Source organism: Mandrillus leucophaeus, unplaced genomic scaffold (genome assembly GCF_000951045.1).
Source record: "Mandrillus leucophaeus isolate KB7577 unplaced genomic scaffold, Mleu.le_1.0 Scaffold606, whole genome shotgun sequence".
Taxonomy (NCBI): Eukaryota; Metazoa; Chordata; class Mammalia; order Primates; family Cercopithecidae; genus Mandrillus; species Mandrillus leucophaeus.
The window spans coordinates 481,896-499,784 of record NW_012106542.1 but is presented as its reverse complement, the minus strand read 5'-3'; the positions used below and the strand labels follow the sequence as shown (position 1 = coordinate 499,784).

The following is a 17,889-nucleotide window of genomic DNA, read 5'->3' as shown; positions in this document are numbered from 1 at the left end:
ACTGCAAAGGTTCTCAGATATGTAAGTGATGCAGGAGTCAAGAGGAGTTTGCATGAGGCTTGAAATAATCACGCATTATCAAGGTTGCTTTTCCTTTGCATTTTTAAAATAAGATTTGAGTGTTCCCATTTCTATCAACTCAGAAGGAGACTATTATATCTGAATGGCAGCAGTGTAACACATTAGACAGAACTTGAGACACACTTCTATGAAGATTGAGTTGGTATTATGAGACTTGAATCACAAATGAACAGGAATCACTCTGATATTAAAAGCTCACACTTTCAAAGTAAAATGCACAATGAAAACTCCATTGTGGGTTTCTCAAAAAGCGACACGACTCAAGAACCAAATAAAGGAATGAACAATTGAATAAATAAATACATGTTGAGCCATGAAAACTATATTTTAAATATATTAGTATATTTTGGTGATACAATTTGCATTTTTGTTGGGTCCAGATGGTCATCCTAATATTAAGTGTGAATTGAGAAGAAATTCCAAATACACAAATGATTTCTGCAATGTAAGTGTAACTATCGTGCTGCTTCTATTTTTTTCTTTCTTATTTTTTTCTTATACAAAACAACATTATACGTATAATTTTAAAAAATTGAAATTTTATTGCCACTGCCTTGACCTCATATATGTATTTATAAAGGCATACGTTCTTATTGGTAGGTCCTTTTGGACATTAATGTTTGTAGTTTCATCCTGGTTTCTCTTGGATTTTTCGTTTGTAAGTACCCTTCTCTCTTCCATCACACAGACCCTATAAACACACAATAATGAATCAATTTGATCATCTATTCCTCTTTATCCTTTCCTTGGGTTTCTTGCTGGTGAGAAAAATCACACATTGCTGAATGGTTCTACCCCTTTAATATCTTTTAAAATGTTACTTCCCTTGAGTCTTAATAGTAAACCAGTACTTCTTTCTTTTAATAGACTAACCGATTACCTTCTCTTTTACATCTTACTGGGCTTAGTATTCCTGTGAGAGTTAATTTTATGTGTCAGTTTTGCTGGTCCAGGGTACTTAGATATTTGGTCAAATCTTAATCTAGATGATTTAGTGAAAGTGTTTTTTTTTTTTAAATGAGATTAACATTTACCTTGGTGGACTTCAAGTAAAACAGGTTAGATAGGCTTCATTCAATTAGTTGGAGACCCTAATAAAACAGACATACATCTTCTAAGCAAAAACGTATTCTGCCAGCATACTGCCTTTGGGTTTGGAACTCTGAGTTTCCAGCCTACTGGCTTACACTGCAGATCGGACCTGCTTCTTCACGATTACATGAGTCCGTTTCTTAAAATCTCCCACATATATCAGAAACTGACTCATGCAATTGTGGAGATGCACACACACACACACACACACACACACAGTTGACCATTGAACAACACAAGTTTGAAGTTCAGGGGTCCACTTATATGTGGAAATTTTCAATAAATACAGTCATCCTTCTGTATTGGTGGGTGCTATATCTGCAACAAAATGTGGATCAGAAATATACTATTCATGGTATATGAAACACACATTTTGTACCTGCAAGTTCCACAGGGCCCACTGCATGACTTGAGTATGCATGGATTGTGGTATCTCTGGGGATACTAGAACCATTTCCCTGTGGATATTGAGGGAGGACTATGTAGCTATATCTCTTTAGATATGGATATATACACACATATTCTGTTTTTTCTGGAGTATTTTGACTAATGTAAATTTGGTAGCAACAATGGTTCTAGAGGAATCGAATGTTAAGAATAAGTTTTCTTTACTGGTTTGGGGTTTCTGGAAGTGGCTCTTTAATATGACCAGATTTAAATACATTATTGACTCTCTTTCCAGTAGTAAAGACAGCACCAACAGTCTGTGGTGTGAAGGGGCCACAGAGATATGCAGAGTATCACTACTGGATTCTCCTAACCAAAGTCTTACATCTCATGCTCATAATATATTTTTGAACATTTTTGTCAAACTAATGATAATAAATAATCATTTAATGAATAAAATGGGCTGGTTGCCTCTAACATTACTGAACAAAGTGAAGAAAGAAAATGATGAGCTCAGGGATTTGAATTCCCAGCTCAAGTACCACATAAGTCACCTGTCAGTTTCTCTGTCTGCCCTGAAAAAGACCCTTACGTCTTGTAGCCACAGAGGTGAGATTTTTGGGGAAAAAACCCTAGACTTTCATCTTGTGAGTGACTGAAATACAAGAAAAATTGAATTCCTAGCCTATGTGTCTGCTGTTAAAGTGAGCAAAGGAATTGTAAAGAAATGGCATGTTGAAAGTTGGAATGAGGATGTGTGGGAAGACCTTGATGAAGCTGGAGACACTACAGTCACAATTTCTGGTAAGTCTTCTTCACTCCATCTTGGGAGATTAATCCTGCATTGCCCAAGGAAACTATAATGACCTCACCTGATGCTGTTGCCTTGCAATACTGCTGAGTCTTCCCAGGACCCACTTCACCACTCTGTTTGATTCTAGTTGTGTAACTAGACCCAAGTCTTTGCATGGCCCTGAAGTTGAGGTGCAAGTGTGACCCATGAGGTGGTGCATTAAATACCAAAAGAACTACTTGAGTTTTCTAATTTATCCAGACAGAAATCTGGGGAGTACATGTAGGAATCGATATATAGGGTATGAAATAATGGCAGAAGAAACACAAAGTTGGATTGGTGGAATTTATTGATAGGGCTCAATAAGCAGAGACTCTGTATTTAATACTGCAGCACGGGGAGTGAGAAATAACTTCAGTGTTTTGTTTGTTTGTCTGAAACATGGAGCCAAAGTGTGCCCACAGTAAATGAATGTGAAATGTCACTAACAATAGAAGACAAAACTCAAAGGCCTAGGGAGATTGGTAATGCTAGAATGGGTTTCTTATTTAATATCTATTTATCCACACTGGGAGGGTCTAGAGGATACACCTTTCACCACCACAGAGAGAAATCAGTTTGTGAGGGGAGCCTCAGCATCCCCGTGATCACTCAGCTCTCTAGGCCAGAACTGACAGTGGGAACTGTTGCCACTGAATTGGCAATGTAAATGTAATGTAACATAAATGCAATAGGAATCACTGGATCCTGGATGACAGGGGCCTTGTAGTAGCAATCAATGGCCAAGGTAAGGCTGGCATGTTTACCAATAAACTGCAGTCAAAAGAGCAATCTACAACTTGTGGAGACTTCTGGCATTGGCTAGGGGGTCATCCTGTTCATAAAAATGAAATATGTCGGAAGCCTATTAAGTTATTATTTGATCTGTATGAACAGAAAAGTTCTAGGTCAGGTACACAAAGTCTAACCTGAATCATAAAAACAGAGTCATTGCCCCTCAATCAGTTTCCAGACTTGCACCAGTTTGTAGACCCAAAACCCCTTGAATGAAGGTGAGGCTGAGATCTCTTGAGGAAGGATCTCAATACACTTATAAAATTAATACTATTAATCTTTTAAAAATTTTTTATTTTCATAGGGTTTTGGGAAACAGGTGGTAGTTGGTGACATGAGTAAGTTCTTTAGTGGTGATTTGTGAGATTTTGGTGCTCTCATTACCCAAGCACTATACACTGAACCCAATTTATAGCCTTTTATTCCTCACCCCCTTCCCATCCTTACCCCTATCCCCAAAGGGACCTATCCCTTTGTATCAGGGTGACTGTACTTTGGGGAAAAGGAAATAATCAGACCTTTGAGGGACTACTGGACATTAGCTCTGAACGAGCATAAATTCTGAGACCCAGATTGTCACTGGGCCTACCAGTTAGCATAAAGACTTGTGGAGGTCAATGGACCAACGAAGTTCAGCTCGGGTCCATCTCAGTGGAGCCAGTGGCTCCCCAACCCATTCTGTGATTACTTCCATAGTTCAGAATGGATATTTGTATACTCAGCAGCTGGAGAAATCCCCACACTGGTTCCCTGACCTGGAAGCGAGGATTGGAATTGAGGGAAAGTCCAAGGGGATGCCACTAGAACTCCCTCTAGACAGAACAATCATAAAGCCGAGCAACATGACATTCTTGGAGAAACTGCTGAGATTAGTGCCATTGCCAAAGACGAAACATGCAGGGTGTTGATTCCCAACTCATGCTTATTCTACTCTCCTATTCAGTCTGTGACTAACACAGATGGATCTTGGGCATGATAGTGGATTATCAGAAGCTTAGCCATATGGTGACTCCAACTGCAGCTGTTTTGCCAGATGTGGTTTCACTGCTTGAGAGAATCAGCACATCCCTTGGTACCTGGTATGAAGCTTTTGATAATAGCACATAAATTTTCTCCATTCCTGTTGGTAAAGACCACCATTAGCAGTTTGCTTCTGGCTGGCAAGATCAGCAATACAACTTCATTGCTCTACCTCAGGGGTATATGAACTCTTTAGTCCTATGTCATAATTCATTTCACAGGGATCTTGATTACATTTTCCTTTACAAGACATCACACAGGTCCATTACATGGAAACATTATGCTGCTTGGATCTATTGAGCAAGAAGCAGCAACTACTCTATATGTATTTGATAAAACATTTATTTACACAGGGTGTGGGATATAAATCTGACAAAAATGTATTGTTGTCTACCTCGGTGAAATTTGTGGGAGCCTAGTAGTATGGAATATGTTGAGATATCCCTGAAAAGGTGAAGCACAAGTTGTTGCATGTGGTCCCTCCTACAACCTGACAAAAGAGGCACAGCATTTAGTAGATCCTTTTGGATTTTGGAGGTAACATACTTTGCATTTGGGTACATTACTTTGGCCCATTTACTGAGTGATGTGAAATGCTGCTAGTTTTGAGTGGGGAACAGAACAAAAATAAGGCTCTGAGGTAGATGCAGGCTGCTATGTAGACTGTTCTGCTATTTAGGCTATATGATCCAGCAGGTCCAGGGGTGGACAGTTGTAGAAGTGTCAGTAGTAGATAGGGATGCTGTATAGCATCTTTGGTTGGTCTCATTTGATGAATTACAGCACAGGCCCTTGGGATTTGGGGACAAAGCCGTGCCTCTTCTGTGGATATCTTCATAGGATATGAAGTATCCTTCAAAAGATACTGTCCTTTTTAGGAACCACAACAACCGACCGGGTGCGGTAGCTTAGGCCTGTAATCCCAGCACTTCGGGAGTCCGAGGCGGGCAGATCACTCGGTCAGGAGTTCCAGACCAGCCTGACCAACATAGAGAAACCCCATCTCTATTAAAAATACAAAATTAGCCCAGTGTGGTGGTGTGTGCCTGTAGTCCCAGCTACTCAGGAGGCTGAGGCAGGAGAATCGCTTGAACCTGGGAGGCGGAGCTTGCAGTGAGCCAAGATCGCACCACTGCACTCAAGCCTGGGTGACAGAGTGAGACTCTGTCTCAAAATACATAAATACATAAATAAATAAATAAATAAGAAAAAAGAAACAATGACAACCTGCTACTGGGCCTTGGTGAGAACTGAACACTTAAATCATGGCACACCAACTTCCTATGTGATCTGAGCAGCTTATTATGAACCATGTGCTACTTGACCCAGCAACCATAAAGTTGGGTGAGCACAGCACTACCCCATCATCAAATGAAAGTGGCATATATAAGATCAGGCCTCAGCAGGCCCTTGATGCACAAGTAACTGACATGAAGAAGAGACTCAAATGCCTCCATTCCTGCCACACTCTCTTCTCTTTCCAAGCCTGTACCTGTGGCCTCATCACGTGCTCCCTATCAGTTGAGAGAGAAAGGGAAAACTTGGGCCTGATTTATGGATGGTTCTTCATGATAAGCAAGCACCACCTGAAATCGACAGCTGCAGTGTTATAGGCTCTCTGGGACGCTCTCTGAAAGACAGCGGTGACTGGAAATCCTCTCAGTGGACAGAAATTTGAGCAGTGCACCTGGTTTTTTATTTTGCTTAGAATTAGAAATGGGCAAACATGAGATTATATATCAGTTCATGGGCTGTGGCCAAGGAGTTGGCTGAATGGCCAGGGACTTGGAAGGGACATGACTGGAACATTAATGACAAAGAGTTCTGGGGAAGAGGTATAGGGATGGAGCCCTCTGAATGTGCCAAAAAAAATGTGAAGATATTTGTGTCCTATGGGAATGTTTACAAAAAGGTAACATCAGCAGAAGAAGATATTAATAATCAAATGGATATATGATAACCCATTCTGTGCATACCTGTCAGTCTCTTCCAGCAGCTACTCCTGTCATCACTCAATGTGCTCATAAATAAAGGGGCCACAGTGGCATGAGACCAACAACACACAGATTTCCACTCACCAAAGCTGACCTGGCTATAGTCACTGCCGAGGGCCTAACATTTCAGCAGCAGAGACCAACAGTAAATCCCCAATATGACCCCATTCCCCAAGAAAATGAGCCAGCAACCTGGTGACAGGTTGATTATACATCACCACTTTCATCATGGAAGGAGCAGCATTTTGTTCTTACCGGAATAAACACTCTGGATGCAGATTTTCCTTCCAAGCATATAATGCTTCTGCCAAAACTACCATTTGTGGACCTATAGAATGCCTTATCTACCATCCTGATCTTCCACACAGCACTGCTTCTGATCGTGACACTCCACAGCAAATCAAGTACAGTAATGAACCCATGCTCATGGAATTCACTGGTTTTACCATGTTTCCCACCAGTCCAAAGCAGCTGGCTTAAAGGCAAGGTGAAATAGCCTTGTGAAGGCTCAGTTACAGTGCTAGATAGGTGGCAATCCCTTGCAGGGCTGAGGCAAGGGTCTCTAGGAGGCTATAAATGCTCTGAATCAGCATCCAATATATGGCACTATTTCTTCCATAGCTAGAATCAATCTCAAGCCAGAAGTGACTGGTCTGGAATTACGAGGTAGAAATGAATGTGATACCACTATTACTCCTGGTGACATATTAGCAAAAATTTTGCTTCTTGACCCTATGGACTTACGCTATGCGAGTCTAGAGGTATTAGTTCCAGAAGGAAGAATGTTTCCACCAGGACACAAAATAATAGTTCCATTCAACTGGAAGTTGAGACTGCCACTCAGCCTCTTCGAGTTCCTCATTCCTCTAAATCAAGAGCAAGGAGGAAAATTACTGTGCTGTCCAGGGTGATTGATCTCAAGTACCAATGGGAAATTGGATTGACCCTCCACAATGGATGCAACATTGGATATTCCTTAGGGCACCTCTTATATTACCTTGCCCTGTGATTAAAGTCAATGGAAAACCACAACAAACCAATCTAGGCAGAACTAGCAATGGTCTAGACCATACCCTTTAGAAATTAAGGTTGTGTCACCCCCTAAAGGTAAAGAGCCACTCAGCAGCTGAGTTGCTTGCTGATAGCAAAGGTAATACAAAATGGGTAATGGAAAAAGGCAGTTATAAATACAAGCTATGATACATGACCAGTTATGGAAATGAGGGCTATAATCATTACAAGTACTTCTTCCTTGTCTTATTATAAATATGATATATTTAATATCCTTTTTCTTCCCTCTCCTATCCCCTTATCATGTAACACAAAATGTATTGACTTTATATCACAGTATTTAAGTATTGTTAATTTTACATCAAGTTGCAGAACATCAAGATGAGCAAACCCAAGGACTTTACATTCTTTTCTGAGAAAAAGGTTTGTGTAATTTTGGTTGCATGTGAGATAGTTATATCCTGTTAGAAGTATGACCTTGTTATTATCTCTATTTGGAGATTAAACATGGTTTAAGGAGATGTGGACGGGTGCTAAGTTGACAAAGAGTGGACTTATAATGGTGTGATATTTGATCAAACATGATCATTGATGTTTCTGTGTTCTTTTTTTTTTTTTTTTTTTTTGAGACTGAGTCTGGCTCTGTTGCCCAGGCTGGAGTGCAGTGGCCGGATCTCAGCTCACTGCAAGCTCCGCCTCCCGGGTTTACGCCATTCTCCTGCCTCAGCCTCCGGAGTAGCTGGGACCACAGGCGCCCGCCACCTCGCCCGGCTAGTTTTTTGTATTTTTTAGTAGAGACGGGGTTTCACCGTGTTAGCCAGGATGGTCTCGATCTCCTGACCTTGTGATCCGCCCGTCTCAGCCTCCCAAAGTGCTGGGATTACAGGCTTGAGCCACCGCGCCCGGCTGATGTTTCTGTGTTCTTTGGGTGACATTAATATTTAAATTTGTGAACTTTGAGTAAAATAGATTAGCCTCCATTATGTGGGTGGGACACATCTAATCAGTTGAAGGCCTTAACAAAACAAAGACTGATGTCACCTGAGCAAGAAGGAGTTCTTCCAGCAGACTGCCTTCAGGCTCAGAATGGCGCTCTTCCCCAGGTCATCCCATTAGAGGCCCTACTGCAGATTTTGAACTTGTACCTACACAATTGCAGAACCGATGTTTTTTTTTTATTTTTATTTTTTCTAATTCTGTGAAGAATGTCAATGGTATCTTGATGAGAATGGAATTGAATCTACAAATTACATTGGGCAACCATCTAAAGAAACAAGATCATGTCCTTTGCAGGGACATGGAAGGAGTTGGAAGCCATTATCCTCAGCAAACTAACACAGGAACAGAAAACCAAACACGGTATGTTCTCATTTATAAGAGGGAGCTGAACAATGAGAACACATGGACACAGGGAGGGGAGCAACACAGACTGCAGCCTGTCAGGAGTGCAGGGGGAGGGAGAGCATCATGAGAAATAGTTAATGCATTCAGGCCTTAATACATAGGTGATGGGTTGATAGGTGCAGCAAACCACCATGGCACACATTAACCTATGTTAACAAACATGCAGGTCCTGCACATGAATCCTGGCATTTAAAATTAAATTAAATTTTAAAAAGTAATAAAATTGTTTGCATAAAACTAAAAATAAATGAATAATGTTTCTTTTTTCTATTTATATACATGTCTTGTTGGTTCTGCTTCTCTGGAGAATCCTAACTAAATAATACACCTGTAGGATTAAACTGAGAATATCAACAGGGCATTCCTCAGTCTCTTTCATCTATGCTTTTGAAATATCATCCACGAGCTGTATACATCTCTGTTTTCTTTCTTTATGCTTCAGACAAAACCATTAAAACTATTTTGACAAAAGTCACTTCTCGGTCACTAGTTACCAAAACCAATGGAACCTTTTAAGTCATTATTTAATTTGGCCTGTGGAGTTCAACATTTGTTGTCTTCCTTATTTTTAAAATTTTTCCTGGTTTATCTTCCATGACACTATCTAATGCTTGCCTTTTGGCTCTACTAATTAGATCTATCTAATTTTTAAAATCTGCTTTGCAAATAAAAATCAGGGTTCTCCGTCATTCTGAGCAAACTATCCCAAGGACAGAAAACCAAACACCACATGTTCTCGCTCATAGGTGGGAATTGAACAATGAGATCACTTGGACACAGGGCGGGGAACATCACACACCGGGGCCTGTCGTGGGATGGGGAGGGGGGAAGGGATAGCATTAGGAGATGTACCTAATGTAAATGACAAGTTAACGGGTGCAGCACACCAGCATGGCACAGGTATACATATGTAACAAACATGTATACATATGTACACATGATGCACATGTACCCTAGAACGTAAAGTATAATAAAATTTTTTTAAAAAAAATCAGGGTTCTCTTACATTATCTGTAATTTTCCCTAGAGTATATTAACCACTCATGATTTTAACTACCATTTGTATTCCAATTAATTTTTTGTGAACACTAGATTAATGTATGTAAATATCTATGATATACTTCACCTGTGTACTTCTAAGTAACTAAGGGCATAGGATGTCCAACACCAATTATTTTATTTCTTACTTGAGTCCCAAATCTACAAGGGATACTAATAAAACAGAAGTCAGAAATCTGTGTCATTTTTTATTCTTCCCTTTCTTTAATTCTCTGTATGCAATTATCCACTAATTTCTGCAGATTTTGCCTCCACAATATTTCTCTAATTTGTCTCATCCTTTACATTGCCATGATCAATGAATCTTGAAGCTTTTCGTTATCTCTTCACCTTTCAAATATTCAACTCTAATTTCTCATTTCCTTCATTATACTTCTCCTCACGCCCATTGTAACTTTCTCCTGCAGATGCTCTCCCTATCTCTATACTTTTTCCCCTGTCTTCAACGCATCTTTTAATTGGCTGTCTGATGGGTCATTCCAGAATTGCAATTCCATTAGTATTAATCCCCAAACAAGGCACTTTATGGGTCTTTACACTTTTAAGAATGAATACTACTCATCTGGGTATGAGAATTGAACCTTTCCACACTTCCTGTATTTATTCACTCTAAGTAATTGGTTTTACACTCTGACTATCTGACTATACTGAAATATGGCTACCTAGGCTCACCTTGAAGTTTCAAGCCTCAGGGCTTACGAAAACTGTTCCCCATACTACCACTTCTAGAAAAATCAAATCATCCTTCAAGACTCATCTCAGGTGCTTCCTCATTTGTGATGATTTTCTAGAATTCCTCCATCTTCTGGATGGAGTCATAGACATTTCCTAATAGTGTTTCTATTATAACACTTTTAATACAGTATTGAAATGATCGTTAGCACTTAAGAGCCTGGAAGGATAATAAACCATGATATTTTCTGGTGCAATGGAGCTAGACCACCTGGTTGATATGTTAGCTTAAGCACCCACTGGGTGTTGAGATATGGGGAAATCACTTAACTTTTCGGTGCCTCAGTTTTCTGATATGTAAAATAGCACTAATAAGAAGATCAGTCATAGTGCTGTTTTCCAGATATGTAAGTATATGTCTGTAAAGCAATTAAAATGGTGCCCAAAGGAAGCACTCAGTAAAGTTTAACTTTTATAATTGTAATCTAGAGACCTTCACAGTAACATTTATTCCTGCAGGCTTAATACCGTCTCATGTTGTAATGCATTGTTCATCAAAGGTAGGTTAAAATACATGGATGTCTCTGAAACTAGGGTTTATATATGTTTTACGTTTTTATTTTTTGCCCTTTTAAACAGTTTAGATTTAAGAATTGCTGCTAACTGGGATTCATCTGAAATGACAACTCAGTTTCTTAAATTAATTCTTTGGGGATAAAATAGGCAGCATTTCCTGGATACGTAACTTGGAGGCTATGAAAAAACTTAGTACCACACAGATATAGGCTTGCAATTATCCATGTTGGTATAAGCATAAATCATGTTGGTGTGTGGATGCACACTTGTGCACATGTATATATATGTATGTCTGTAATAATGCAAATGTTTTGCTTGTGGTTAGTTTGAACAACTGGTAACATGTGAAGTACAAATTTTTGCAGATAAAGTTAATTTCTTTCTTACTGTACAGTATGAAAACTTATACTTATCTAGGTAATGTATTAAATTCACAATGTGTATTTGAGGAAAGCTTTACCTCTGTATACCCTGTGATTTATTTGTATAGAAAGTAAAGTAACATTTGTTACAAGTAATAGCACAGTTTGTGCTTTCTTGCAAGGATATCAACATGAACATCTGATTCTTTAAATAAAATGGTTGTTGAAGATCATGTCACCTAAGTCTCTCAGTTGCCTCTACAAATTTCTACATGAATACATTATTTTAGATTTGAATGTAAGAAAATCAATTGGTCCCTAAAAATGTGGAGTTGACAATGGGAACTATACGAATTAATGATTTTCATATATGCTCTTTCTACCAAGAACCAGAAAGTCATATTTGAGGCCAGATAGTACAGTTGATCTTAGAACAAGGTAAGTTTGAACTGTATAGGTTTACTTTATGTGGATTTTCTTCCACTTTTGTCACCTCTGAGACAGTGAGAACAAACTTCTTCACTTCTTCCTCCTCCTCGGCCTATGCAATGTGAAGATGATGAGGATAAAAAAAAAAAACCTTTATGATGACCCACTTCCATTTAATGAATAGTAAATGTATTTGACTTCCTTGTGATTTTCTTAATGACATTTTCTTTTCTCTAGATTACTTTATTGTAAGAATATAGTCTATAATACATATATACATATATAAACATAATATGTTTATGTTATATGTATTCTAGCATATAATTATGTTTTAATTGACTAGGCTGTCAGTAAAGCTTCAGGTCAACTGCAGGCTATGAGTAGTTAAGTTTTGGGGGAGTCAAAAGTTGCACTTGGATTTTCAACTGTGCTAGGGAGAAGTCAGTTCTCCTAACCCCCAAGTTGTCCAACGGTGAACTGTAGACAACTGACAAATTTCCTAGGCATTTTTGCATTAGTCCTTTTTCTTAGCTCTGAGTTCCATATTATTCATAATACTTTCCTTTTCTATGAGTAATCTCAAAGTCTTTCTGGAATGAGTGGAATATAAATATATTCATATGTTTATACATACATATATAATGGATTAAATTGGTCTCCATGTTATTGTATTTCTATTCTCAAATCTAGAAGCATCAAGACAGTTAATTAAAATTTAATTAGTTTCCTGGTGGAAAAGAAATCTTGGCATCCGCTCTTTGATGTGCATTAGAAATATACACTGCTTGAGAAACATGGGTGTTCATTGCCCATTACCAATGTGGAGCCGTGTACCAGTGGAAATAATGCTGTTTAAATGTAATGATAGGTTAGATGTTAGACTTACTCCTTTTTAATTATATTTATAAATACTAGTTCCTCTTTTAAATAAACTGGATGAATTCTACACTGTTATAGCAATTATAAAAGTGGAATTTCCGCGTATCAAGCAAAAACTTGCATATACAATCCCATGAACCGTTTGAGGAGATGAAATACTACCACTCGCTAGGTTCAAATAAAAGTCAGTTTTATTTTTTTTAACCTAATTTCAACTTTATTACCTCCAGTTCTGGAAATTGAGGTCTATGAATCTTCTCTAATCAAAAACAGAGAATTTGTCAGGAATCTCAATATGATGCCTAGCTTCTGTCATAAACAGACTTGAGATAACTGACACCTATCTTGCAGAGTTTTAGACTATGTTACCCTTCCCTTTGTCTTGGATTTCAAACTTCCATTCTTACATTAAATTAAATAAAAAGAAACAAGTGTAGGAGGACCACATGAAATTATCTTGCAATATAGAAATGTTAGTGATTGTTATATTCCACGGTCATATTTGAGGAATTATGCAAGGAGAAGATTTATGCAGTAACTTCTGGGGAATTCCATAGTTTGGAGTGACTTCCTCAAAATTTTCCAAGACTTTTTGTGTGACTAGGGCTATCAGTGGACAGCAATATGATCAGAGAAGGGCATTCTGGTCTAGGCTGGAACTGTTTGGGTCTCAGTGTCCATTTATCATTTGGGGCTCCCTTTGACATTCTACTCAACCTACAGGTTCATAAGTACCCTGTGGATCTTTAAGGATTGCACCGTGGGGTTGTCCCAGTGCCAACTGAACAGCCTCTGACTCCTGGTGGGCAGCCTGTAAAGGAGATAGTTCACAGTTCTTGCTTAATGGCAGTGTTTGTGTGTGTGTGTGTGTGTGTGTGTATGTGTCTGTGTGTGTGTGTCTGTGTGTATTTGTAAGATCATTGAGATTGGACTACTAGAATGATACTTATGGACCGATTTGATTTGAGGTTAGTCAATTTTTAAACATAGATAGGTGCCCTGCAAAAATCATTTGCCTGGGGCCACATATGCCTTAGTGGAAACTCTGGTTATATGTCCCTTTCAACAAAGATTCTATTTAAAGACCTTTTCCACTATATCGTTTAACATCCTTTAAATACATTTCCACAAGGCAATTTATTTTAAATGTGGTAGAAATGATTCAGATCTTAACTGACTATTCTTCCTTTGACCTAATATTGGAATGATAGAACCTGTTTATGTATATCTTTAGCTTATGTTTTCAGAAAGCTCAAAGGATTTGCTGCTCAAGAGTCGTGATCTTCCATATCCATTTCCAAACACTCTTCCTATTATGGTTTTCCATTTGTGACTTTGGATTTATTTTAAACTCTCCTCAGGCATCTATTTTTTTTTTTTTTAATTAAAACCCATGGCAATATCTTTTACAAAATTTGAAGAGAATTCACAAAATCAAAATAAAATATAATACGTATTTCTGGGGGAAATTATTTTGTGTGTGATGGACAAGTCACACTGTTCTAGACATGGGTGAAAAAATTTTTATGAAAAAAAAATAAGTAGTAGAACATAACTGTCAAACAGACAGTTGCCACCAAGTATTTTGTGAAAAAAAATAAATTTCCATAAAGTTGCAATAAGATTTTTAAATTGTATGCTCTGTTGATGTGTACATATTTGGCTTCCAAAAATTATTACTTCAGCCATAAATACATTTATAAATATCTGCTGAACATATAAAAATTATTTATAAAGCTTTAGCAAGCCAAATCGAATACTTCAGAACCACAATCCAAATGGCACATCACATTTTAATGGGAAAGAAGAAGAAATACATCCTTGTCATTAAAGAACACCAAGATCAGTTTAGATTATTTATGCCTGGTGATTCTTCTGTGTCTCCTATTGCTAAACATCTCCAATTTGGCTGTGAGCAATAAAAATGATAAACTATACTGATACTATAGTTCTAACTACAGTTACAATTATGCTTAATAACATTTTCATATTTTAACTTCATGTCTTCAGCAAAGAATGTCAAAAACTGAACCAAACATATATTATTTTCATTAAAATAATCAGGAATAATTAAAGCAAAGAGGGTTTAAATGATATTCTGAAGCTTACCCGGGCCATTGAGTCAGGAAGATAAACCAGCTCTCTCGGATTTCAATTCCAGTGTTCTAGTCACTGGTTTGTTCAACTCCTGTGCAAAACATCCATACAAAATACACAATGCATACTCCCCCTTCCTATCAAGTGGTTGTCAAAAGAAACACGCCATTACCTTTCCCACATACTGAGGCTCGGAGCCCATGTATTCTTCCAGCACAAAAAATTGATTCCATACCCAGCCACGTTTAACACGTTGGAAATGTGACCGTTGTCCTGGCAGATGGATAACATTTTCTCTTGGCTCTGTGGCTAAAGTCTGCTGTGGCTGCGGTTGTAGTGGTGTTAGGAGACCTCCATCAAACAGAACCCAGAGAAGCAGGGATAAACAGTTCCTTGTAAGCATTGGCAAAGGCTTTCCTACAGCAGAGTAATAAAAACTCCAAAACTTAACGTAGAATTGTGGAATCCAGGTTTGAGGTGTCTGTGGCCTCCACCACTTAGCTTCTTGTTTTATTGCAGAAATGATAATGCAGGCATTAATCCTTTTGATGAAAAGGCTTCTGCTGTATTATATTCCATCTAAAGGGACCTATGAAATAGATTAACAAAGATACATTACATTAATAATATTGCATGATGATATTCATCACAACTCTCACTATATCTGCCAACATTTAAGGAAACAGAGAAGAAAGACTATAAAAGAATTATATTAGTAAATGGTCACCACTATTCACCATTTTAACTTGGATAAATTGTCTGAGTTTTTTACAAACTTGAGAAAATATTAGGTACAAGGAAGCAAAAGGTGCATTATAAACAGAAATTATATTTTCAAAAAATTGGCAAAACATTTTAAGGAGAAAAATACAGATCGCTATTTTAAAGTGAGCTATTAAGTTAGAGTAAGATCTTGCAACTTCAGCATTATTGACATCTTAGGGTTGATAATTCATTATTGCTGGGAAGCTATTTTGTGCATTTTAAGATTTCTAGTAGCACCTTTTTCTTCTATTTAATAGATGACAGTAGCACCCCTTCCCATATCTGGTTTGTGACAAGAAAAAAGTATCTCCAGACATTGCCACATATCCCCTAGGGTATCAAAAAAATGCCAAAATTAAGAACCACAATGTAGAGAATAAAGAAAACACAATTTTTAAAAAGCAAAAAGCCCCTGAAGTTAGAGAATAGAAAGATACAGACGATCTAAAGAACAAGATAAATTATTAAATGTAAAATTGAATGATCTTACTAAAATGTAAATGATGGATACAATGTTATAAGTCTTTATAAATTTAAATTTTCTTAAAAAATGTTTCTCTAGCCTGGATATACCAGAAACCTTGACAACGTGAGTATTACTTTATAGATGTTGTGTAGCTCAGAGAAAAGCTGGATCCCTACCAGAAGCAAGACTTTTACTCTGCATTTAGGTAAAATGACTTTTGAGCTTTCCCTTATAATAAACGTTTTTAAATTCACTTATCTAATACTCATTGAGTGTCTATAATACACTGCCTTTAATTATGTGGTAGATAAGAAAACAGACACAATCTTTGCCTCTCTAAAATCACAAACAGAAAATAAGCAGTCAAATAAATAACTGAAGGCAAATTATGCTGATGGGGGGAGAAAAAAGCAAACAAAACTATCCTGAGGGTAAAACCCAAGTTAGCCAAAGCCTGTGGTAGGTGATAATTGCACTGAGGTCTAAAGGAATAAAAATATTCCTGTATTTTCTAAGCAGGCACGATGAAATGTGGCTCTAGCACCAGGATGATTTTATGCATTTGGCACTAGGGTCACAGTGCTTCGAGCCTGTAAAGTTTCTAAGGGCCAAAAATGTTGGAAACCAGAAAATATATATAATGCTTCCAAACAAAGAGAACTAAAATCAAAATCAATGCATGTTTAATTAAGTGTCTATAAAACATGGTGTTTTTGTCAACTAGTCAGCTGCAATTCAGATCAATGTGTATTCACTTATGTGTAATGTAATAAAAATACATATTATTAAAATTAATTTTGCTTATTTATTTATTTTATTTATTTTTTTAAGATGGAGTCTTGCTCTGTCTCCCAGGCTGGAGTGCAGTGGTGTAATCTCGGTTCACTGTAACTTCCGCCTCCCGGGTTCAAGCGATTCTTCTGCCTCAGTCTCCCGAGTAGCTGGGACTATAGGTGTGTGCCACCAGACCCGGCTAATTTTTTGTATTTTTAAAAGTAGAGACAGTGTTTCACCATGTTGGCCACTATGATCTCTATCTCCTGACCTCAGGATCCGACTGCCTCAGCCTCCCAAAATGCCGGGATTACAGGTGTGAGCCACGTCGCCCGGCCTCTTTCCAATTTTTTAATGTGTTTATGGGCAAATTAAAATTTGATATGCAACTCACATTTACATTTTGAATTATTTTCCATTGGACAGCACTGATTTAGAAAATACAGTCTGAATTACAAAGTGTGATTTCTATTTAAGCAATTTATTCTTAACATTCAAAGTAAAATATCTAACATGAACTGCATCATATTTGTGGTAAAAATACGTTAGAAAGTAAGAGAACATTTTGCATCTATTTCAATAACGTGTAAGCAGGGTAATATATGTTTTCTCATTTGTTTTTAAGTTCAAATTGCTAGGATTAACCTCTAAGGTGTTTTAATTTCTTGAATTTTTTTGTTTCTTCCATGTTTCATCCCATACTCATACCAATCCTATTCTAAGCATGTCCGTTCAGATTGGGAGATAAATATAAGGAGAAAAGTGGGTGACAGAAACTCTGACTTCCCGAATCTATTCTAGAATATGCCATTAGGTTGCATTTCTGCCTTCCTGTTCTATTAAACCTTCTCTTTCACTATTTTGGGGATATGAAGTATTAACACTCAGACTTTAGAAAACACTGACCTCTAAGGTCATCTCTCAAGACCAGTGTCCTTTTATTGTATATTAGAGATTTTTGAGGTTGGACATATGACTACATTCATCATCATTGTCTCCAGTCTGGTCCAAATTCTCCTTTTCCCTTAGAAGTCAAAGGTGTCTAAAATCTGAGTTGTGACTCCCTATCAGAGTAATCTTTTAGAAGTTTTCATCCACTCACATCACTTTCCATCTGTCGGTTGTGCTAGAATATGTGTCTATAGTGTGGGGAAATTAGTGAATAAATGATTGGTAAGTAGAGAGAAATGGGAA

At 37.7% G+C, this 17,889-nt stretch overlaps 1 protein-coding gene across 2 annotated transcripts in view; it reads right to left on the bottom strand.

Annotated features, from left to right (window-relative positions):
• CDH12 (cadherin 12, type 2 (N-cadherin 2)) overlaps positions 1-17,889 on the bottom strand; it is an 831,087-nt gene that overhangs the window by 335,630 nt on the left and 477,568 nt on the right. For both annotated transcript variants that reach the window (XM_011999873.1, XM_011999874.1), the window contains one exon: positions 14,863-15,279. In XM_011999873.1, the coding sequence (XP_011855263.1) occupies positions 14,863-15,093 (231 nt within the window). In that variant the 5' untranslated portion in view covers positions 15,094-15,279. The remainder of the gene's footprint in view (positions 1-14,862; positions 15,280-17,889) is intronic.